Source organism: Theropithecus gelada, chromosome 5 (assembly GCF_003255815.1).
Source record: "Theropithecus gelada isolate Dixy chromosome 5, Tgel_1.0, whole genome shotgun sequence".
Taxonomy (NCBI): Eukaryota; Metazoa; Chordata; class Mammalia; order Primates; family Cercopithecidae; genus Theropithecus; species Theropithecus gelada.
In genome coordinates, this window is record NC_037672.1 from 96,935,266 (window position 1) to 96,957,207 (window position 21,942).

At 37.1% G+C, this 21,942-nt stretch overlaps 1 protein-coding gene across 3 annotated transcripts; it reads right to left on the bottom strand.

The window, feature by feature from the left end:
* Nucleotides 1-339: 339 nt before the first annotated feature.
* On the bottom strand, nucleotides 340-20,385 carry ADH7 (alcohol dehydrogenase 7 (class IV), mu or sigma polypeptide). Of its 3 annotated transcripts, XM_025385521.1 has the most exons (10): nucleotides 19,870-19,957; nucleotides 17,259-17,372; nucleotides 13,592-13,693; nucleotides 12,575-12,713; nucleotides 12,169-12,256; nucleotides 11,854-12,070; nucleotides 8,620-8,880; nucleotides 7,077-7,212; nucleotides 3,581-3,719; nucleotides 340-1,242 (listed from the first exon to the last, which is right to left on the bottom strand). In XM_025385521.1, exons 4-10 carry the CDS (start codon nucleotides 12,660-12,662, stop codon nucleotides 1,218-1,220), a joined length of 954 nt encoding a protein of 317 aa, XP_025241306.1. In that variant the 5' UTR covers nucleotides 12,663-12,713; nucleotides 13,592-13,693; nucleotides 17,259-17,372; nucleotides 19,870-19,957; the 3' UTR covers nucleotides 340-1,217. The 3 variants fall into 3 exon arrangements, with proteins under 3 accessions (XP_025241306.1, XP_025241305.1, XP_025241304.1); XM_025385520.1 differs by lacking the exon at nucleotides 17,259-17,372 and having other exon boundaries at nucleotides 19,870-20,385; XM_025385519.1 differs by lacking the exons at nucleotides 17,259-17,372; nucleotides 19,870-19,957 and adding an exon at nucleotides 19,681-19,788.
* Nucleotides 20,386-21,942: the final 1,557 nt, after the last annotated feature.

The following is a 21,942-nucleotide window of genomic DNA, read 5'->3' on the forward strand; positions in this document are numbered from 1 at the left end:
GTGTGAGATGGTATCTCATTGTGGTTTTGATTTGCATTTCTCTGATGGCCAGTGATGATGAGCATTTTTTCATGTGTCTATTGGCTGTATGCATGTCATGTTCTCACTCATAGGTGGGAACTGAAGAATGAGATTACTTGGACTCGGGAAGGGGAACATCACACACTGGGGCCTATCATGGGGAAGGGGGAAGGGAGGGATGGCACTGGGAGTTATACCTGATGTAAATGACGAGTTGATGGGTGCAGCACACCAACATGGCACAAGTATACATATGTAACAAACCTGCACGTTATGCACATGTACCCTAGAACTTAAAGTATAATAATAAAAAAAAACAATTTTTAAAATTTTCTTAAGAATTTTAAACATGTTATAGATATATATAAATACATCAGTGTAGTTGTGAAAAACTAAAAACACTTTATTAAATGGAGTCACTACTAAGCACAGTGAATAGGGACTTAGGGGCTTGCAATTCTACTGTATCAAATTGAACATTATGATAAACATGATAATGTGATTCTAGCTCTATGTTTATATTCGGTATTACAAAAAGGAATATTTTCTAAAATATTAATATATGTTGGCAAATAACCTCAAATACACATATGATATACTTTTTCAGTTTCACCAAGTTATGTAATGATGATTCTTAATCGTTGAAAAATGTGCCCTTCCCTTAATCTTTTCTGCCTTTCTTAATCTAATCAAGTAATATGTATCATGGAATGAACTGATTTCAAAACCTAATCCAAGTTAACTCATAACAAGTGTTTAAAAAGTACACTTATATTCAAATCTAAAAAATAATAGTTTCAATGTGTTAAGTGAATATTACTCTAGGAGATGCATTTACTATATCTTTATATGCTATATCTGTTTTGAGATATATATCTGCAGCATCTGGTTAAAGCTCTTAAAAATCTCCATTACAACATAGAAATCCAAGTCTATGTTTTTTTAAAAGATACAATTATAGCCTTACAAAATGTAAATTAAAAATATTAACTTTGCTATTATACTAATTCCCAGATGCTCACAAGACTTTAAATGTTTATAAAGGTTAATAATCCTTTATAAGGGTTCTATGTCTTCAACAAATCTTCTACTTATGCTTGTATTTGTGAGACAGATACATGATTTCAGATGAGGGAACTGTCAAAAGAGAAACTCCAGTTCACCATGACAACACAGACCTCCTGCCACTTTGGATCTCAAAACGTCAGGACAGTTCGAATGCTGAAATGTAAAATGAGAGTTTTTAATGATTTGTTTTAATATCTTTCAAGAGAGGATAGTTTAAACAATTGTCTTTTCTATCTGTCATAGAAAATTCAAGTAAATTCTGTTATTGGAAATCCTTTGGACTCAAAGTCCTTACCAATTAGTTTTCTTCTTATGCAACTCTGATAAGGGTATCTGATCTAATTTTGAAAACATCAGTATAATTTCAGTATGCCAACAAGAGGAAAGTGATTTTCAGGCTGAGGAGAAAGCATGAACAAGCCTAGGAACGTATGAACAGGAAAGATAATCCAGTGTGCTTAGATTTCTGGATGCCCAAGAGATCCTGCAAGTAGATGAGACCTACTTCCCTCACTTTATCCCAAAAGCCTGCTGCAGAGGGTGATAGAATGAATGCCAAATTCTTACCTGTTGAAAAAAAATAGGTTTTAGTTCAATAACAAAGCTTTAAAAACCATGCTAAGACATTGACATTTTGGGGAATCTTGAGCTTGGCAGCTGAGTGAGAGACTAATTGGAATGTATTTTAATATGGAAGGTGGAAAATGTATTATCTCACTACCGTGTCCATGTCGGAAATGATTAGACTGAATTAAAGCAATGAGCATGGGCAATGAAATGAGGGATGCTGAAGGAGAAACCAAGGGTTGCATCATCAAGGCTTAGCATTGGTTGGTATGTGGTAGGCAAGAGTGAAAAAGAAGTCAGACATGATGCTATGGCTTCTCATCTGTAAAAGAGGAATGCATAATACAATGACTGAGATAAAAATTACTGGCGAAAAAAATATTTTGAGTGTAGTTGATGTAAGTGGGACATTCAAATGGAGCTGTGCAGGAAGTAGATGGAAATTGAAGAGTTTAGGTTTACAAATATTGGTTTGGCTGTCCCTGCATTAAGATGATATTTGAAGCAAAATTCCTGAAAGCAGAATTTATGTTTCTCTGGAAAACAAATAGTAATTATTTTCCAAGCAGGCCATACTAAGTTTTTAGTTTTGCTTATCTGGGTAAAGTAGTATTGAGTGGTTCTGACAGTTTTTCTTACGGAATCCCATTGTTTACTTGCTTAAAAACATGTATGTTCATAATATGATGATCCTGTAGGCTAGACCAGATGTGGAGACAAAACACAACATTGTAAAGCTCTCAGGTAAAAAAAAAAAAAAAAAAAAAAAAAAATTAGTAAAAATTTGGATTTCAATATATAGATCCTTTTGCTAATGAAATCAAGTCCTTGGCACATAGTGGAAGCTTAATAATTATTTATAGACCCAATGAGTGAAAGTCATTTCATCTTGTAGACAGGCTTTTTGATTGCTGTTTGAGACCTCCATGAGGTGGATGTTGTAGATAAAATTTGCATGAATTCACACTTGACCTCAACCCTTGCCACACCCTCAGAAACAGCAAGAGTAAAAATCATCACACCCATGTTTACCCAGAGCTTGCCAAGCTCTGTCAGAGAAGTTTGTTATGTGGTCAAAAGAGCACAAGTTTTGCAATTAGTTTGTATCCTGGCACTACCCCAGGAGGTTTGATGAGTTATTTATTTGCTTTCACAACCTTAGTCTTCATCTAAAAATGGTAAAAATAATACCTGGCCTACAGGGATCTGAAAAATGCACATTTGAGAAAGCACTTTGAAAACTGTAAAATAAGGAAATGTTGTGGCCTACTTGAAATAACTAGCAGCTTTATGATGAAATAAAAATAGCCACAATGAGATCAACTAGGTAAACAAACAAAATCCAAAAGATTTTAAAAACTTGATTAATATAGTACAATGGCATACTAAGTTGGTGATATGGTTAGACTTTGTGTCCCCACCCAAATCTCATTTTGAATTGTAATCCCTATAATCCCTACATGTCAAGGGAGAGACCAGGTGGAGGTAATTGAATCGGGGGGCAGGGGCAGTTTCCCCCATGCTGTTGTCATGATAGTGAGTTCTCACAAGATCTGATGGTTTTGTAAGGGGCTCTTCCCCCTTTGCTTCCCCTCTTCTCCTTCCTGCAGCCTGTGAAGAAGGTGCCTTGCTTCCTCTTTGCCTTCCACCATGACTGTGGGTTTCCTGAAGCCTCCCAGCCATGCTGAACTGTGAGTCAATTGAATCTCTTTCCTTTATAAATGACCCAGTCTTGGGCAGTTTTTTTTTAATAGCAGTATGAAAATAGACTAATACAGTGGGTAAAGAGAAGTAATTAACTGTATCAATCAGGCTAGATTAAATAATTAGAAATAAAATATGAAGAAAACAGGCACATTTATAAGTACTAAATTTTAAAAGTAGCCTGTGGAGAAGAGACAAGATCATCATAAGAAACAGTTACCTTTGTCCTGAGTTGAGTAGCTCAAATCCTTCATTGATTTTTTTAAATGGTAAAACATGAGTTATCAACTGGTCCAGGTCAAATTTCTTTGCCAGGAACTTAGTCACTAGTTTTGGGACATCATCTCTGCTTTTCAAACCTGTAAATAAGGATACATTTTCTCTTTAGACATTACTAAGTAATCTTTACCTTTTATTATCTTATGTTTATTCCTTCTCTTTCCTGTACTATCACCTTCCCTGTGTTAGATAATTCCCAGCAGTGTACAAATAAGCTGTATTTGCCCCAGCATAAGAAACAAAGGTTATGCAGCCATGAAAAAGAATGAGTTCATGTCCTTTGCAGGGACATGAATGAAACTGGAAACCATCATTCTCAGCAAACTAACACAGGAACACAAAACCAAATACTCTATGTTCTCACTCGTAAGTGGGAGTTGAACAATGAGAACACATGGACACAGGGAAGGGAACGACACATACCAGGGTGTGTTGGTGGATGGGGGGCAAGGGGAGGGAGAGCATTAAGACAAATACCTAATGTATGCGGGGCTTAAAACCTAGATGATGGGTTGATGGGTGCAGCAAACCACCATGGCACTTGTATACCAATGTAACAAACCTGCACGTTCTGCACATGTATCCCAGAACTTAAAGTAAAATAAAAATAAAACCAAATTAAAAAGAAACAAAGGTTTAAAACAACTCTTTTGATACCCACATCTTTTTCCATTCACCCCATATCTTTGCTCTGTAAAGAGAAATTTCTTTACTTTACAGAAAGAATTGTCTCCAGTTGATTGTTTCTGGATCCTGTTCCTTTCCTCTCATCCTCTCTGAGCCCACTCTGATTATGCTCTTGCCCCCAGCACTGTCCTGTAACAGCTATCATCAAGGTAATCTTTGAGCTCCATTTTGACCCAGACAAGGGTCATTTCTCAGTCCTGCTCTTATATGAACTGTTAGGTAGAATTGATACTGTTGGTGGCTCCCCTTTTCTCAAACACTGTATTCCCTTAGCTTCTAGATACTACATCATCACCATCATCATTGTCATTTTCCTTGCTCACTAGTTACTTCTTCCACAGATCTTTGCTGGATCCTCTACATCTCTCAGACCTCTAACTCTAAAGATTCCTAGGGCTTGGTCCTTGATCCATTTCTCCTCTTTATCTACATTTATTTCTAGGGTGGCTGCTTCTGGTCTTGTGGCTTTCAATATACTCCACTTAAAACACTTAGGTTTGTATACCCATCCTAAACCTCTACCTGTGCTACAGACTCATACCCAATTGCCTACATTTTATAGACATCTTTATTCAGATATCTCTGTGAGTGTAACCTGCCCCAAACCACTCCTGGTATCTACCACTTCCATCATAGCCCCCAATCTATTCCTTCCATAGTCTTCCTTCTCAATAAATGATGATAGTGACATGATTCCTGTTGCTTAGGCCCCAAAATCTTGGATTCTACTCTTTTTGCCATGCAATAACTATTTCAGCAAATCTTGTTGGCTGTGTCTTCAAAATGTATCCAAGATCTGACTACTTCTCACCAGCCCCATCACTCCAAGCCAGCATCCTTTCCTTCCAGCATTATAATAATTTCTTCCATGATCTCCCTGCTTGTGCTCTTTGCCCCATATAGAGTATTCCTCATATTGCAGCCAGAGGGAGAGTGTTAAAATGGAAGTCAGATCAGGTGACACTTCTCTCAGAAGCCTCTATGGTTTTATTTCTCTCTCAGAATAAACTCCTAAAACCTTGCAATGGCCCAAAGGCCCCATATAATATAAGGTCCTCTGACCCCAGCTGTGACTGTTCTTCTGTCTTCACTCCATTGTAGCCATACTGACTGTTTCCCCGTTCTTATGGTTCTTGCCAACACCCTTTTGTATTTACTATGTTCCCTTCCTGGAATATTCTTTCCCAAGATTTTTGAATATCTTATTTGTGTTTTTGCCTCAATGTTACCTTATCAAGGAGACTTTCCCCGAGCTTTATAAAATAGCATTCACCTCCACCTCCACCCTGGTCCTCTGGCACTGCCTATTACCCATCCTCTATTTTTACCTTTGCACTTGTAACCATATGGTGTACTCTGCATTCATTTATTTATTGTCAGTCTCTCTATAACAAAATGAGAGGATTCTCACACTTCCTGAGATCAGGGACTTGGTATGTTTTGTCTCTTCTCCCTTCTTAGCTCCTGGAATGGTACACTGTATACACAGTGGTGCCTGTACTCAGTATACACTCAACAAATATTTGCTGAATAATTGAATTGTATCTCTAATATTCCTGAATAATCTATAATCTTCCCACTTCCCACAAATAGTCAAAGCAAGGAGGTTTAACTTATATCTCTTATTGTTTTGTTCTTCAATTCAAGTTTTATTCTCCCTAAGAAGCCTTCTCTATAAAATCTCATCCATACCTACTGGCCTCTTGCTTTTGTTATGCCCCAAGTAATGTTGCAGAAAGAGGAAAAATTTTGTTCTCCCGAGGACCAGTTTTAAATTTCAGTTCTCAACTTGAGAGCTATAGGGGCAAAAGACTTAATAGTTCCAAGTCTCAGTTTTTTTATTCATCAAGTAGCTTCCTAGGAGAGTTACTGAGAAATAAAATAAACTAACACATTAATGTAAAACTTTTAACGTAGAATAAATGCGAAAAAGCTCCTCTTATAATTTGTTTTATAATATCTATAGCTACACTTATTTTCATATCTTTCTTTTATATTTGTTTTTGTATCCTTCACTATATTATGTACTTCTCTAAGTGAAGAACAATAATTTTCTCCTTTTAATACTCTTAACAAGTACTTGAACAGTTACTATTCTCTTATATTGTTTAAGGCAGACTCCAATATTGGAAGTACTCTAAAGCACCCAGTACAGCTCTGTATGAAGGCACTAGAAAACGAGACTTTGTGGAGGAGGGAAATAAAAGGATTCACTGTGTCACCTGCCTTGAGCAGAGTGACCCTGGCTCCATCTTTCCTAAAACAATATTAATTGTTGAGTGATAATCTAAGTCCTTCCAGTGTGAATCTGAACTGTTCCCATAAAATGTGACAATTCTTTTTTAGGTTGTTGTTCGTTTTGGCTTTGGGTCCGGGATTTTTGTTGGTGCTATTATGAATCGAATAAATTCATTTTAATACACATTCTTGCATATATTAATAAAAATGGATTAAATCAGAACTTCCTGTCACATAATTCATCCCTATAGAAACACTACTGGTGTCTCTCATTCAGGCCTTTGGGGAACTTCAGTTGCAGATGCTAATATCAAAAATGTGTCCACCAATATTAGTCCTACATCAAGGTGAGCAGTGGAGAATTATCTTTTGTGTTTTTATTGTCACAGTTCCATTTTAGATCCCTTCATACTCATTCTTGGGAGAAAGGCCTGAGGAAACAGGCTTCTCCCACTTGCCAAGCAACAGAGTGAAAGCCATCACTCCCCATCCAGAGGCTTTGCTTTCCTCACCTCCAAAGACACATCCCTTCCACGTGCGTCCAGTGAAGAGCAACATCGGGTCATAGGTGAGCATCTTGGCTGATGGAGGAGCTCCTACTACCACGCTGGTCCCATAGTTCATATGGCAGGATGCCAGAGCATCAATCTGAGTTTAAAATAGAGGAGATCGTTTGCTTCCTATGTCTCTTATAGTGTAACATAAGCTCTGAAATGACCTATGTACTATGGCAAAGTCATGGAATTAAATTAAGCCATCTTCTGTTTTTTACTTGCTTTAAAAATGTTTCAGTGCAACTTTAGTCCTTAATTAAATTTCTATACACATTTGCCCTTTAAGGCAGAAAACGGCAATCAATGTGGTCAGTGTTCATGGCATTTTCAGTGTACCATGGACTAAAACATAGGGAAAATTCTTGTGATATTTTCATACCAATATCACCACTTCAGATAAGCCTTAGAAAGCCATTTGAACTAAACTAAATTGAATTAATATACCAAATCATTTAGCATAGTTTTCTTTTTAAGTTTAGTCTCAAAATTAAATAAAATACTAAAATGTGGGACAAAAGAGTCCGTTTTCTTGGGAGCATTTCTGAGACTAATCTCTCATTTTCTGGTCATTAGCCCATCCAATTATTAATAATTTAATACTTGCTAGATTGGAGCGACAGATGGCATTGTTTTTAGAGACCAGCCTTCATCAAGTAGCGACTGGAAATCAATAGGCTCTAATAATATATCCAGTATCATGTATGGCTTCATAAACTTACGACCTAAAATGCTATTTGTTGATATGAAATAAACGTAAGTGATTCACTAGGAAAAGAATATGACACAATGATAAATTAAGGACTATTTATTCCTAAATTACCAAAAGCATTAGGTGATTTAATCTGCTACTCAATCTTGAGCAAAAGTGGCTTTATTCCATTTTTCCAAGTCTCCTTATGCTACGCCAGGCTGGAGCTTTCTAGTCCCAGGAACCCTGGATCTGTTTTACAGTTCTAACTGAAGGTCTGGTGTTGCAGGTTGCTATACAGGAGGCATGGTTAGAAAACTGAAGGTTCATATTCTAGGGGAATTCAGACGAGGGCAAACAAAGCTCAGGTGTAAAGAGTGAGAAGGTCGATGGATCACAGATTTGGGGGAAGAGACCACAACATTTGGAATAATCCCTTTTCACCTCTCCTCAGTCACCTTCTGACGCTTACTTTGCTGACATTCAAGAGACAGAATCGCTTTTGCCAAGAAATCTACGTACACAAGGAAGGTCATACTTAAAACAATTATCTAGAAAGGTTAACTACCTTACCCTCTGGTCAGCTGAGAGTTGTATGATATGGTATTTAACTTTGATCCAGCAAACCTGCTCTTAAGTATTTGACTTTTTAGGCAAAATCGCTATGTGATTATCAGTTTTTGCCTGAGTAAAACTGACAATCACAGAGATATTTCCATTATTAACTATTAATAAAGTTATAGAGAATTAAATTTACCTTGTGCATATCTAATAACTTGGGTATTTTGTGGCTTCTCAAATTTTGGGTCTTACCATGGTTTCAAGACGCCCAATAACTTCAAAGGTGTACCCCACATTGTTGCCTGTCATTTCTGACAGCACCTCACTGATGGGTTTGGTAGAGTCCTTGGGGCTGATACACTCAGTGGCACCTACAGCCATGGCCTTCTCAAATTTGTCTTTGTTGAGGTCAATCCCAATGATCCTAGATGCACCAGCTGACTTACAGCCCATGATGACTGACAGGCCAACTCCTCCCAGGCCAAAGACGACGCAAGTGGAACCAGGTTTGACCTGTGGAGAGGAATGTTCTTGAACATGTTAGGTGTTAGGGTCAAAAAGTGAAACCTGAAAAGGGCCTCCAGTTAAAACCACAAATCATGAGTGAACTCCCATTCACAATTGCTACAAAGAGAATAAAATATCTAGGAATACAACTTACAAGGGATATGGAGGACCTCTTCAAGGAGAACTACAAACCACTGCTCAAGGAAATAAGAGAGGACAGAAACAAATGGAAAAACATTCCATGCTCATGGATAGGAAGAATCAATATCAAGAAAATGGCCATATGGCCCAAAGTAATTTATAGATTCAATGTTATCCCCATCAAGCTACTTTCTTCACAGAATTAGAAAAAACTACTTTAAATTTCATATGGAACCAAAAAAGAGCCCATATAGCCAAGACAATCCTAAGCAAAAAGCATAAAGCTAGAGGCATTACACTACTTGACTTCAAACTATACTACAAGGCTACAGTAACAAAAACAGCATGCTACTGGTACCAAAACAGATACATAGACCAATGGAACAGAACAGAGGCCTCAGAAATAACACCACACATCTACAATCATTTGCTCTTCAACAAATCTGACAAAAACAAGCAATGGGGAAAGGATTCCCTATTTAATAAATGATGCTAGGAAAACTGACTAGCCATATACAAAAAAACTCAAACTCGATCCTTTCCTTACATCTTATACAAAAATTAACTCAAGATGGATTATACACTTAAATGTAAAACCCAAAACCATAAAAACCCTAGAAGAAAACCTAGGCAATAGCATTCAGAACATAGGCATGGGCAAAGACTTCATGACAAAAACACCAAAAGCAATTGCAACAAAAGCCAAAATTGACAAATGGGATCTAATTAAACTAAAGAACTTCTGCAAAGCAAAAGAAACTATCATCAGAGTGAACAGGCAACCTACAGAATGGGAGGAAATTTTTGTGATCTATCCATCTGACAAAGGTCTAATATCCAGAATTTACAAGGAACGTAAACAAATATACAAGAAAATAATGAAGAACCCCATTCAAAAGTGGGCAAAGGATATGAGCAGACAGTTCTCAAAAGAAGACATTTATGTGGCCAATAAGCATAGGAAAAAAGCTCAACATCACTGATCATTAGAGAAATGCAAATCAAACCCACCATGGGATACCATCTCATGCCAGTCAGAATGGTGATTACTAAAAAGTCAGGAAACAATAGATGCTGGCAAAGCTATGGAGAAATAAGAAAGCTTTTATACTGCTGGTGAGAATATAAATTAGTTCAACCATTGTGGAAGACAGTATGGCAAATCCTTAAGGATCTAGAACCAGAAATATCATTTGTCCCAGCCATCTCATTACTGGGTATACACCCAAAGGAATATAAATCATTCTACTGTAAAGACACATGCACACATATGTTTATTGCAGTACTATTTACAATAGCAAAGACTTGGAACCAACCCAAATGCCCATCAATGACATACTGGATAAAGAAAATGTAGTACATATACACCATGGAATATTATGCAGCCATAAAAAGAAATGAGATCATGTCCTTTGTTGGGACATGGATGAAACTGGAAGCCATAATCCTCAGCAAACTAACACAGGAACAGAAAACCAAACACCGCATGTTCTCACTCATAAGTGGGAGTTGAACAATGAGAACACATGGTCAAAGAGAGAGGAACAATACACACCAGGGCCTGTTGGGGGATAGGGGATGAGGGAAGGGAACTTAGAGGATGAGGAGCAGCAAACCACCATGGCACACGTATACCTGTGTAACAAACCTGCACGTTCTGCACATATATCCCATTTTTTAATAGAAGAAATTAAAAAATCATAACTCTGAGTCATTTGTAAATAAATTTAGATACACATATAAATTTTAGAAATTTGAATCTGAAGGAGATGTGGAAGAAACAAAAATTAAATCTAGAAATGTAATTTTCAATTATGTTTCTTGATAAAGGTTTTTTCTTTTATACTGTATTAGGTCAAAGATTCTTAATTCCTTGAACTCCAATTTCCTTGTGAAATTCATGTGATTAATTTAAAATTCCAAGGATCCTGGCCGGGCGCGGTGGCTCACGCCTGTAATCCCAGCACTTTGGGAGGCCGAGGCGGGCGGATCACAAGGTCAGGAGATCGAGACCACGGTGAAACCTCGTCTCTACTAAAAATACAAAAAAAATTAGCCGGGCGCGGTTGTGGGCGCCTGTAGTCCCAGCTACTCGGGAGGCTGAGGCAGGAGAATGGCGGGAACCCGGGAGGCGGAGCTTGCAGTGAGCTGAGATCCGGCCACTGCACTCCAGCCTGGGCGACAGAGCGAGACTCCGTCTCACAAAAAAAAAAAAAAAAAAAAAAAAAAAAAAAATTCCAAGGATCCTATCTAACATCACAGTTGATGTAAAAATGTATATTGAGAAATCAGTTTTGGTGAACTGTAACAGCATTACTGATTATAGGCAACAAACACTACTGTATTTTATTTCTGATATGCATCATAGGTGATAATCCAAATGATTAATGATTTTATTGATCTTTATATTATCTATAACAGGTGATTTGACATAATTATACTTTTTTCTGAGGAGTTGGTAATGTACTTATGACTCTATTTTGTAGTTATACAATAATTCTTACTTAGCTGAAAAGAAACTAGGAGTAAAAGTTCGGACATAAAGCCTGAAATACTGAGATCATTCTACCTTAACAAACTTAATAGACGGGGAAGGGACATATTTTAAAGATGGAGAAATGGTGCAGTTTGCAAATATAATCAATAAATATTCTCAAGCGTAAAAAAAACCAAAAATTCTAATCTGAATTTTGTATTTTTCTTTCAGTTGATTTGGCAGCCTGATATGCAATATATTTTTTAAATCTTTTTTTTTCCCCAAAACTCTTCAAGATTCCAAGGACATCATTTAAGAAAAGGAAATAAGAAACAAAGAAACTAGCCTACCCTGTTTCTTACCTTGCCAGTTTTAACAGCAGCCCCATATCCAGTGGAAAACCCACAGCCAATTAAACAGACTTTCTCAGGGGGAGCTGCGTCATCAATCTTAGCAACCGAAGATTCATCCACCACTGTGTACTCAGTAAATGTACTAGTGTTCATGAAGTGATAGACTGGTTTGCCCTTGCATGTAAATCTGGTGGTGCCATCAGCCAGTACTCCACGACCAGTAATACTATTTGATACATCAAATACACGTATTAATTAACTCAATTCAAAAATTAGCACGGGAACAATTTGAATAACATTAAAGTAAAAATGACTGAAACCTACTCGCTCCTAATGCAAAGGTTGCCATCTGGGTTGCGGCAAGCATTGCATTCTCTACATTGTGGCAGAAAGAGAGGGATGACTTTGTCACCTATAGGAAAAAAAATCATGATATAAGATGCTGTTCATTAATGTTAAAATATGAAATTAACAAATGTGAATTGAGCCCATACTGTAGGTAAAACTTTTAAAAAGATAGTCTAAGGTTTATAAAAACCATAAGGTTTACCTTCTAAAAGTTGAGGTTTTGCCAAATTAAACATTACTCAGTAAAATCCATTCTTGTATCCTTTTATTTCCCTGAATGGTGTTAAGGATCCCTCTAATAATTCCTAGTGTGTGCTATTTCCTTTGATAGGCTAATCAAAGCCTAATTATTTCAAACTTGTGGCTTGACACCTGCATATACCTGGTTGTACTGTAGTCACTCCTTCTCCAATGCTCTCTACAATCCCAGTTGCTTCATGTCCCACAATCACTGGAAACTTAGACACCATTGTTCCTTTTATCACATGGTCATCTGTGCGACAGATTCCTGTGGCCAAAATCTGTGTTCAAAGACAAAAACATTGCACCAATCAACAATCTGATCATTTCACTGTTGGGAGAATATTTAACTTCTTGAGGAAATTATAATTGTTTAGTCAATATCATTGCCTAATGTAACAACATTTACTCTTAGATGATTCTGAGCCAAAAATCAACCATCAGACAAGATCCCTCTCTGATGGAACTTATAATATTGCTCCCTCAAACCCTAGGTTGACTCTTGGTGCCTTTCTATAATAAACTGGTGCTCTTGCGAGGGAACCAGAATGCAGATGTTACCATGTGATGGCCCGAAAGTAGATTTTTATAGCTAGGCCCTTCTTGGGCTCTCTTAACAAAGAACAGAGGAAATGGCATACAAGAGCAAAATCTTACTGCTACTCTAGTGCTCAGGTAACAGTAAGAGGGTCAAGAAAGATTGGTAGCAATTCCTGCTCAACAACTGATATCCAAAGCCAAGGTTAAGCTCTGTCCAAAGAAAGGGAGGAAAGTGTTCCATGAAGTTGTCATTTCTCCAGGCACAAGTGAGTTCTTCATTCTTTGTGAAAAGTAATCTCAAAACAATCTGCTTCCCAGAAGATATTTTAAAAAGTCTTTAGCTATGATTATTAACCATTTTTTAATTAGATGCTATATGAATAAAAATTCAACAAATCAAAGGTATAATAAAGCACAGTGTTTTTTAAGGGGATAATGAACTCATTAATTTCACATCTACTACAACCAGATCCTTAACAATATACAAGAGCCAGTAAAGGAATTAATACTCCAAACATGGGAAGCATCTCCCTATTTAAGAATCCAGTCTCACATAGTGCTATATTCAATATAAGTTTGATAACGCTTTTGGCTTAAGTTCTCCAGGGCTCACGCTTACCTTAATGCGAACTTCTTTGGTCTTTGGTGGGGCAACTTCTATTTCCTCAATGGAGAAGGGTTGCTTCTGCTCCCAAAGCACAGCTGCTTTGCATTTAATAACCTAAGAAATAGGCAAGTGTTATAATGGGTCCAAATTATGCCTTTAAACACAGACTCCTTGAATAGTATGTATATGAACAGAAGAGCATATATAATATTCTAAGTTTTCCAGAATGATTTTCATCAAACACTAGAATTATAAGCCTTGTGTGTGCCTTTGTTTAAGGTATGAGAAATGCAGCCCAGAGTGACTAAATGTTGAAGCCATGGTCACCTAGCATATGAGATGCAGAGATGGACTAGACCTGAGGTACTTTTCCCAACCTATTGATTTTTGTTTGCTGTTCACATAATATCCCGCCCCCCAAAAATGGGTTATTTTGTTACAATTTCAAATTTAATAGATTAACAAAATTGTCCTCTGTGCATCACTTATTCACAAGATACAAATTTATAAAACAGAAAATGCTGCTGGCTTGTCTGTATTTAGACCAGTATTTAATAACTGTATATAATCATAGCAATGGTGAAGAAATGAGACTATTAGCATGGTAAGGTTGAAGGGAACCATGAACATCATGAAGCATATAGATTATGACTGTGAGTTCCCAGGTGACTGAATTTGTGTCTGCATCTCTGTATCTCTTTTGCACCTAGCCCAGTTCTTTTTTTTTTTTTTTTGAGACAGAGTCTCGCTCTGCCGCCCAGGCTGGAGTGCAGTGGCGTGATCTTGGCTCACTGCAAGCTCCGCCTCCCAGGTTCACGCCATTCTCCTGCCTCAGCCTCCCGAGTAGCTGGGACTACAGGTGCCCGCCACCTCGCCCGGCTAGTTTTTTTGTATTTTTTAGTAGAGACGGGGTTTCACCATGTCAGCCAGGATGGCTAGCCCAGTTCTTGCACCTGGTAGGGCTTGATAGGCAGGTTAAAGCTTGTCATCTTATAGTAGTGGAAACTAGGTGTGGAGATACCAATGACTGGCGTCCAGTTATTCAACTGGTTATGCTGTAGTTATTCAATTAAATGATTTTGTGAAGATTATTGAATTCTGACAGAGAGAGAGAGAGACAGAGACAGAGACACACAGAGAAACTGTTTCCACCTTCCGCCCTCCAAATCTGTCTAGGACTCCTATAAAATATTTTAATTAATTTATTCAGATGCAAAATAAGTTACCTTCCTCTTGTCAACAAACACAACGGTCCTAGAGAGCTCCTATGGATTCTTAAGTGGCTCTTTTGTAAAAGATTAAATGTGAAAAATGATACACTGGTAACAGATGGGTGGCTGAAAGCCATCAGTAGTTCACTTTAATATTTACCCTCTGCCTTACTAATGAAAATGTTATGGGTTACAGTGTAATATGACCCAATGTTGAAGTTAGAAATCTCCCACCACATTCCCAAACAAATTCAAGGTGGATTCATTGTTAAGATTTTTATTTTTTTGTTATTTTTTTTTTTAGATGGAATCTTGTTCTGTCGCTAGGCTGGAGTGCACTGGCGCGATCTGGGCTCACTGCAACCTCTGCCTCCCAGGTTCAGCAATTCCCGTGGCTCAGCCTCCCTAGTAGCTGAGACTACAGGTGTGCACCACCATACCCAGCTAATATGTTTTTGTATTTTAGTAGAGACAGGGTTTCACCATGTTCGCCAGGATGGTCTCGATCTCCTGACTTTGTGATCTGCCCGCCTCGGCCTCCCAAAGAGCTGGGATTACAGCTGTGAGCCACTGTGCCTGGCCTGAGATTTATTTTTAAAGTCAAACTATTTTATCAATCAAGGGAGATGTAAATATCAATCATACTGAGCATGGAATAACTTTTATGCTTAAGAGTGATAGAAAAAATAACAAAGGACAAGCAATGGGGAAAGAATGCCCTACTCAATAAATGGTGCTGGGATAACTGGCTAGCCATATGCAGAAGACTGAAGCCAGACCCCTTCCTTATATCATATATAAAATTAACTTAAGATGTGACTTAAATCTAAAACCCAAAACTATAAAACCCCTGGAAGATAACCTAGGGAATACCATTCTGAACATAGGACCTGGTAAAGACTTAATGAAAAAGATGCCAAAAGCAATTGCAACAAAAACAAAAATTGGCAAACGGGACCTAATTTCACTAAAGAACTTCTGCGCAGCAAGAGAAACCAACAACAGAGTACACAGACAACATACAGAATTGGAGAAAATATTTGCAAACTATGCATCCAACGAAGGTCTAATATCCGGCATCTATAAGGAACTTAAACAAAATAGTAAGCAAAAACACAAACAACGCCATTAAAAAAGTGGGCAAAGGATATGAACAGATGTTTTTCAAAACAAAACACACATATGGCCAACAAGCATATGAAAAAATACTCGACATCACTGATCATTAGAGAAATACAAATCAAGACCACAATGAGGTAATATCTTATACCAGTCAGAATGATTATTGTTAAAAAGTCAAAAAAATAAACTGGTGAGTTTGGGGCGAAAAGGGAACACTTACGCTCTACTGGTGGGAAGGTTAATTAGTTCAGCGATTGTGGAACGCAGTCTGGCCATTTCTCAAAGAACTTAAAACAGGATTAACATTTGACCCAGCAATCCCATTATTGGGTACATACCCAAAGGAATATAAATCGTCCTATCATAAAGACACATGTATGCATATGTTCACTAAAGCACTATTCACAATAGCAAAGACATGGAATCCATCTTAGTGTCCATCAATGCTAGACTGGATAAAGAAAATGTGGTACATATATACCACGGAATACTGTGCAGCCATATAAAAAATAAGATCACATCCTTTGCAGGAACATGGATGGAGCTGGAGGCCATTATCCTAAGCGAATGAACGCAGAAATGTTGGGGTCTGCATGTTTCCTAAACAAAGGAATGAACACACAAGACAACACAGGACAATACAAACATGGGGGCCGTGCCGAACGACACACTCTGCTTTGTTTTATACAGTCGCTTGTAGAATGTTGCCAAGTCACAAAGACACATTGTTGTTTTTCTGACCGTTCCCTGACTTTCTGGATTTTCAAGATGTTTACACATAAATCAGCCCCCAGGGTCTGCTGTTTGCAGCTGGCTCCTTTGTCCTCCCTGTTTGCAGGGAAGGAACGCCCTGCTTTGTTTGCAAGAGCAGGACTTAGGAACGTCTCGTTTGGGAGCATGTAGTCCTCTACACAGAAACAGAAAACTAAATAACTACATGTTCTCATTTATGTACCTTGAGTACATAGGTACTCAAGCTAAATATTGAGTACCTATGGACACAAAGAAAGGAACAATGGATACCAGGGCCCATTTGAGGGTGGAAGGTGGAGGGAGGGTAGGGATCGAAAAACCACCAATTAGGTACCATGCTTATTATCTGGGTGACAAAATAATTTGTACACCAAACCTCACAATACACAATTTGCCTATGTAGCAAACCTGCACATGTACCCCTGAACCTAAAATAAAAGTTAAAAAAAGTCATAAAGGAAACAGCTTCTAAGAATTAAAATTTTGTATGTTGAGAAATAGTAAATTTTCCACATTGACAGCAAGTAGTACTGAGGGAAAATATTAAAGCGAAATAGATAAAAGTTACCACATTTGATAAATACAATGCTTACTCAAATTTAAAGAGGAAGCGTTAACAACTTCACTCCTAACACTCCTTCCCACTTCCACATACCACACTTACACCCTGGGAGATAACATGGCAGGCAAAGGACCTATGGAAAAAACTGCAACAGATTAATGAATAGATTGTGACATATTTGTTCTCACTCATAAAAATGCCTTTTTAAAAAAATAAAAATTAGATACAATTCTCTGCCTTTCAAGTCTATAATGAAGTTTTAATTTTTTTTTTAATACAATATCACACTCTGTTGCCTAGATTGTACTCTAGCTCCTGGGCTCAAGTTATCTTCCCATCTCAGCCTCCCCAGTAGCTGGGACTACAGGCACAAGCCACCGTGCTCTGATAATGACTTTTTACCTAATGAGAACTTAATGAGAATACACAGTATTGTCAGAGAAATAGTAAAACGGGCCATCTTACCTATGTCAACCCTTTAGAAAGTAATTTGCATGGTACATCAAGATACTTAAGGATGTTGTGACATGTTTACCCTGTAATTCCATTTTTAAAGCCTACCTCGAGAAAATACTATCTTTAGAAAAATCTCTCTATATGGTAGATGTAATCACAGCACTATTTATAAAGGAAAATATGTAAACAATAATAGAGGAATGATGAAATAAATTGTGTAAGTGCAGAAAATTAGACATTTAAAAATGTTTATAAATTGTAATAAATTGAAAAAATGTTTAAGTTGGAAAAATAGGATCAAAATATTTATATATTGTATGAGTACGGCTACATAAACTATGGATGGAAAAATAGAAGGAAACACACACACAAAAATGATAGTCTGGGAATGTGATATTATGATTGATTTTTTTCCCTCTTATTTTCTGACCTTCCAAATTTTCTAGAATATTCACTGGTATAGGATGAATTGTGTCTCCCTCCGAATTCATATGTTGAAGTCCTAACCCCCAGTACCTCAGAAGGTGACTGTATTTGGAGATGGGGTCTTTCAAGAAGTAATTAATTTAAAATGTGGTGATCAGGGTGGAACCTAATCCAATATGGCTCGTGTCTTTATTAGAAGGGGAGATTAGGATACAAACAAAAAGGGAAGATCGTGTGAAGACAGGGAGAAGAGGGTCATCCACAAGCCAAGGACACAGGCCTCAAAAGAAACCAACCCTGATGACACCTTAATCTCAGAATACTTGCCTTCAGATGTACAAGAAAACAAATTTCTGCTGTTTAAGCCATTCAGTCTGTGATACTTTGTTATGGAAGCCCTAGGAAACTAATACAGTTATCTTTTACTTTTTTAATGAAAAAGAACACATTTATTATAAAGAGAAAAAAATCAATCCCAATGTAAAGGGAAACGCCTTTCATGAGCTACACTGGAACACTACAGCACCTTGGGAAATATATAATCCTTATGCAAACTACACTATTGCATGACCATATATCAAAATTATATAGCTTTTATAGTCTTTATATATTATACACTGTATTATTAATTATAATTGGAAAGCCTGCCTTGAGGCTACTTTCTACATCATTAGAAATGTTCTTACAAAGGATGAATATTCACTTTCTAGAAATAGTGTAACCAGACCTGAAGCATCTGTTGGGTGGTTAAAGTTGCAAAATTTTAAGATTCCTTTCAGTTCTAAGATTCATTAATTTCCATGGATAGAGTTGCTAGCTTCTGTAGTGCAAAATTAAATTCCTAAGTAATCTAGTTTTGCTGGATTTCTGACCCAAATTAGGATGGTTTTATTCCAGTTCTACTCAATTCTAGTAAAAATTATTTCAAATTCTAACATCATAGAGTTTCCTGACTTGTCACATTACCCAGACTTCACATGTCATCTTTATTTTTCCAAAACCTTAAGCAGGCTAAATGCAAAATTGTTCAAGTTAAAACAAAACAAACAAAAGCACTTAGTCCTTTAAGCAATTATGTACCCATTTAAAGCAAGGAATTATACTGACCTACTTTCAAATAAAAAAAAAGAAAGTAAAGCTATTTCTAAAGTTAATACCAACTCTGCTGACTCTGTTGTTTTTAAAACAATAAACATAATTTACCAATAACATAGTTTGATTTTAAAGAATTTAAAAATATATATTTTGATAAAAACTACATTTGTAAGAAACCTAAAAATCATGACACTTTCTTGTCCATTTTGCATCCCAGAATTAGCATTTTCCATTCTTAATGGCAGGAATGTTTCTTCCAACATCTGGGCATGAGACCCTGGTCTCCCATTGAACTACTGCAGTGAGGGCAGCGCATGCTACTGAGATGATTGAAGTGTCCTTGTGGAAACATTTTGCTTCCTGGAGCAATTGCCCAGCTATGCTGAAATCAAATTATGAATAATGCCAATATAAATCACATTTCTCTATTTTCCTCCAATGTCTTGCTAACATTGGATATGCTATTTCCAACTTACCCCTGCTTCCACTGACATTCTCTGAAACACTGTACCCAGTGTTTCCCTTACTGTATGCCTGCTCACGAGGTGTTTCATTCCTCAAGGAATATCTCCAAGTGTTTAATTACTTTAATGGATTCAAAGCTCTAAGTATCAGTCTCACACCATTAGGTCATGATGAGGAGGGGATAGAAATGTTCCACTTACTTTTCCAGCAGTACCCATCCTGTCTTTGTCTTGGATCTGTATTTCTGCAAACAAAGACTTTTACTGACTGAATCTCAGTTCACTCTGTTGTAAATAACAGCATCTTGTTCCTTCACATAAATAGTCTGGCTCAAAAGTTCTGCCTTCAACAATATGACTCACAGCTGTTACAACTTTCCAATGGTCTGCAAGCCCCACCCTTTGCAAACCAACTTATAAAAAGAAATACAGTAACTACTATGATCAAACCAAGAGGAGGGATCTAACAAAAACAGGATAATCAAAGCTACTGACAAGGGCTGAAAGCATTCATGCCCACCTTATTTTGAAGGATATAAAAACAGGTTAGGTTACATCAGTTCAACACAATCATGAAAAAATGTATTGTGTGTTTAAGTGCAGGGTGCTTTGCCTAGAGATTTTAGAGATGCATGTGTACATTTCTACTTCTTTATACTCTACTTCATTCTGCAAAGACTTGATGTGGTTTCTGGAATTAAACATAAATGAAAATAGAGCCAAGGAAATGTAAAATAATTGCAACAGTGGGTCAAGTTTCGGCAAGAGAAGTTGAGATGATATAAAATATCAATATGGATGACTATGGTTTCTAAGTATTTTAGGTATAGAAAATTAAGTAAAACTTTCTGTGTCTGCACATAGAGAAATTATCATTTGACCCTGAATCACATTAACCACAGGGTTGTCTCATATCGTTGTACAGTTTGTTTATGCCACCAATGTAACACAGTGCAGGGGCTCAAGAGAAATTGAAATCCAGCCTGCATACTGGCTCTCGAATGCCAGAGGGTTTTCATTTACTTGGGAAAGTACCTAGGTCTTCTTCAGTAGCTGTTTAACCATTACAGACCACTATTTCTTAATATAAGTTGCAATGGCACCAGAAGCTTCTGGATCTACTATTTGATAGGAGAATGTCCAGTATAGATGTTATTTTTGACAGTAGGTGGTCAGCATACTGGTACACCATCACCTCCAAGAAAACTTTACACAAAGGAGATTTTACTCTTGTTAAGTGATCCGGTGAAGCAGGTTTTCTAAGTCTTCAGGCAAAGCTGTTCAAGCTATGAAATCCAGAACCTGGGCTCTTAACAACCTGGAGATGAAATTTGTTAAGAGTTCATTTTTTAGATACAAACAAAGGTTTCTTTTTGAAAATGAGTATACATTTTTTTCCCACAAATCTCTCTCTCAATATAATATAGTAAATGTACATCCAATTTAACATATATTATGTCAAATTCAGAATTTGTAATTAGAATTTGTTACTATAACTCATTAGCCAAATTAAATCCACCAGGAAAGAGCATTGCCAGTTGATTTGGCTTGTGAGTAAGCACCATCGCTTTAGCAGTAAATGCTGAAGAACTCCAGTATGTTTGCCAGCATGGTAAGACAAAGTTAAACAGGCGTGGACAAGAACAGGTATTCTTAGTTTCAACTTTCAAACAAAAACGTGTTTACTTATGCACAAAAGTAAATGCATTCAAACATGGGTAGTGACAGCACAAATGCAAAAGCGCTGAATTGATAAACTCCCTCTTAAGGGCTTGGTAAAACTTTGTAGCATATTAATCTAAAAATTGTTTTACACAAAATAATGTATCATGTGAAGTTTAATATCTGAATAAGTCTTATAGTCCTAATCCAGTCTCCATGAGACTTGACTGGATGATAAAGTACCAAAAGCTGAATCTTGGAAGGTAAAAAAAAAAAAAAAAAAATTGATCAGTTTGAATATATAGCAGCTAAGTCTTAATTTTAGGTTTAGAGGATTTACCAGATGACTCTTTCTTCTAAACACCGTATTTCTATGAAATTCTGGGGAACTCTCAGGGTACTCAATCTCCTAGTTACCGTGAGCCTGGTCCTACTCCCAAAGTTTACAAAAGCCTTTAATGATTACCTCAAAGCACCCATGCAACTATAATTTCCTCAGTTCAAGATACAGGGGAACTTAGAGGAACTTTGAAAAGTGTGCTACAGGAATATGGGCTTCGGAATTAGATCCACTTGGTTCAGGACCTGGAGCCTTGCTTGAATATGTATGAC

Excerpts from the sequence above, each read along its gene's own strand:
- ADH7 (XM_025385519.1), bottom strand. The coding sequence starts at position 19,758 with ATGAAACACCTCGTGAGCAGGCATACAGTAAGGGAAACACTGGGTACA. Across the intron at positions 12,714-13,591 it reads CCAAAGAAGTTCGCATTAAG|ATTTTGGCCACAGGAATCTG; the intron begins GTAAGCGTGAGC and ends CTTTGAACACAG. Across the intron at positions 3,720-7,076 it reads GAAGGGATGTGTCTTTGGAG|GTTTGAAAAGCAGAGATGAT; the intron begins GTGAGGAAAGCA and ends CCTTATTTACAG.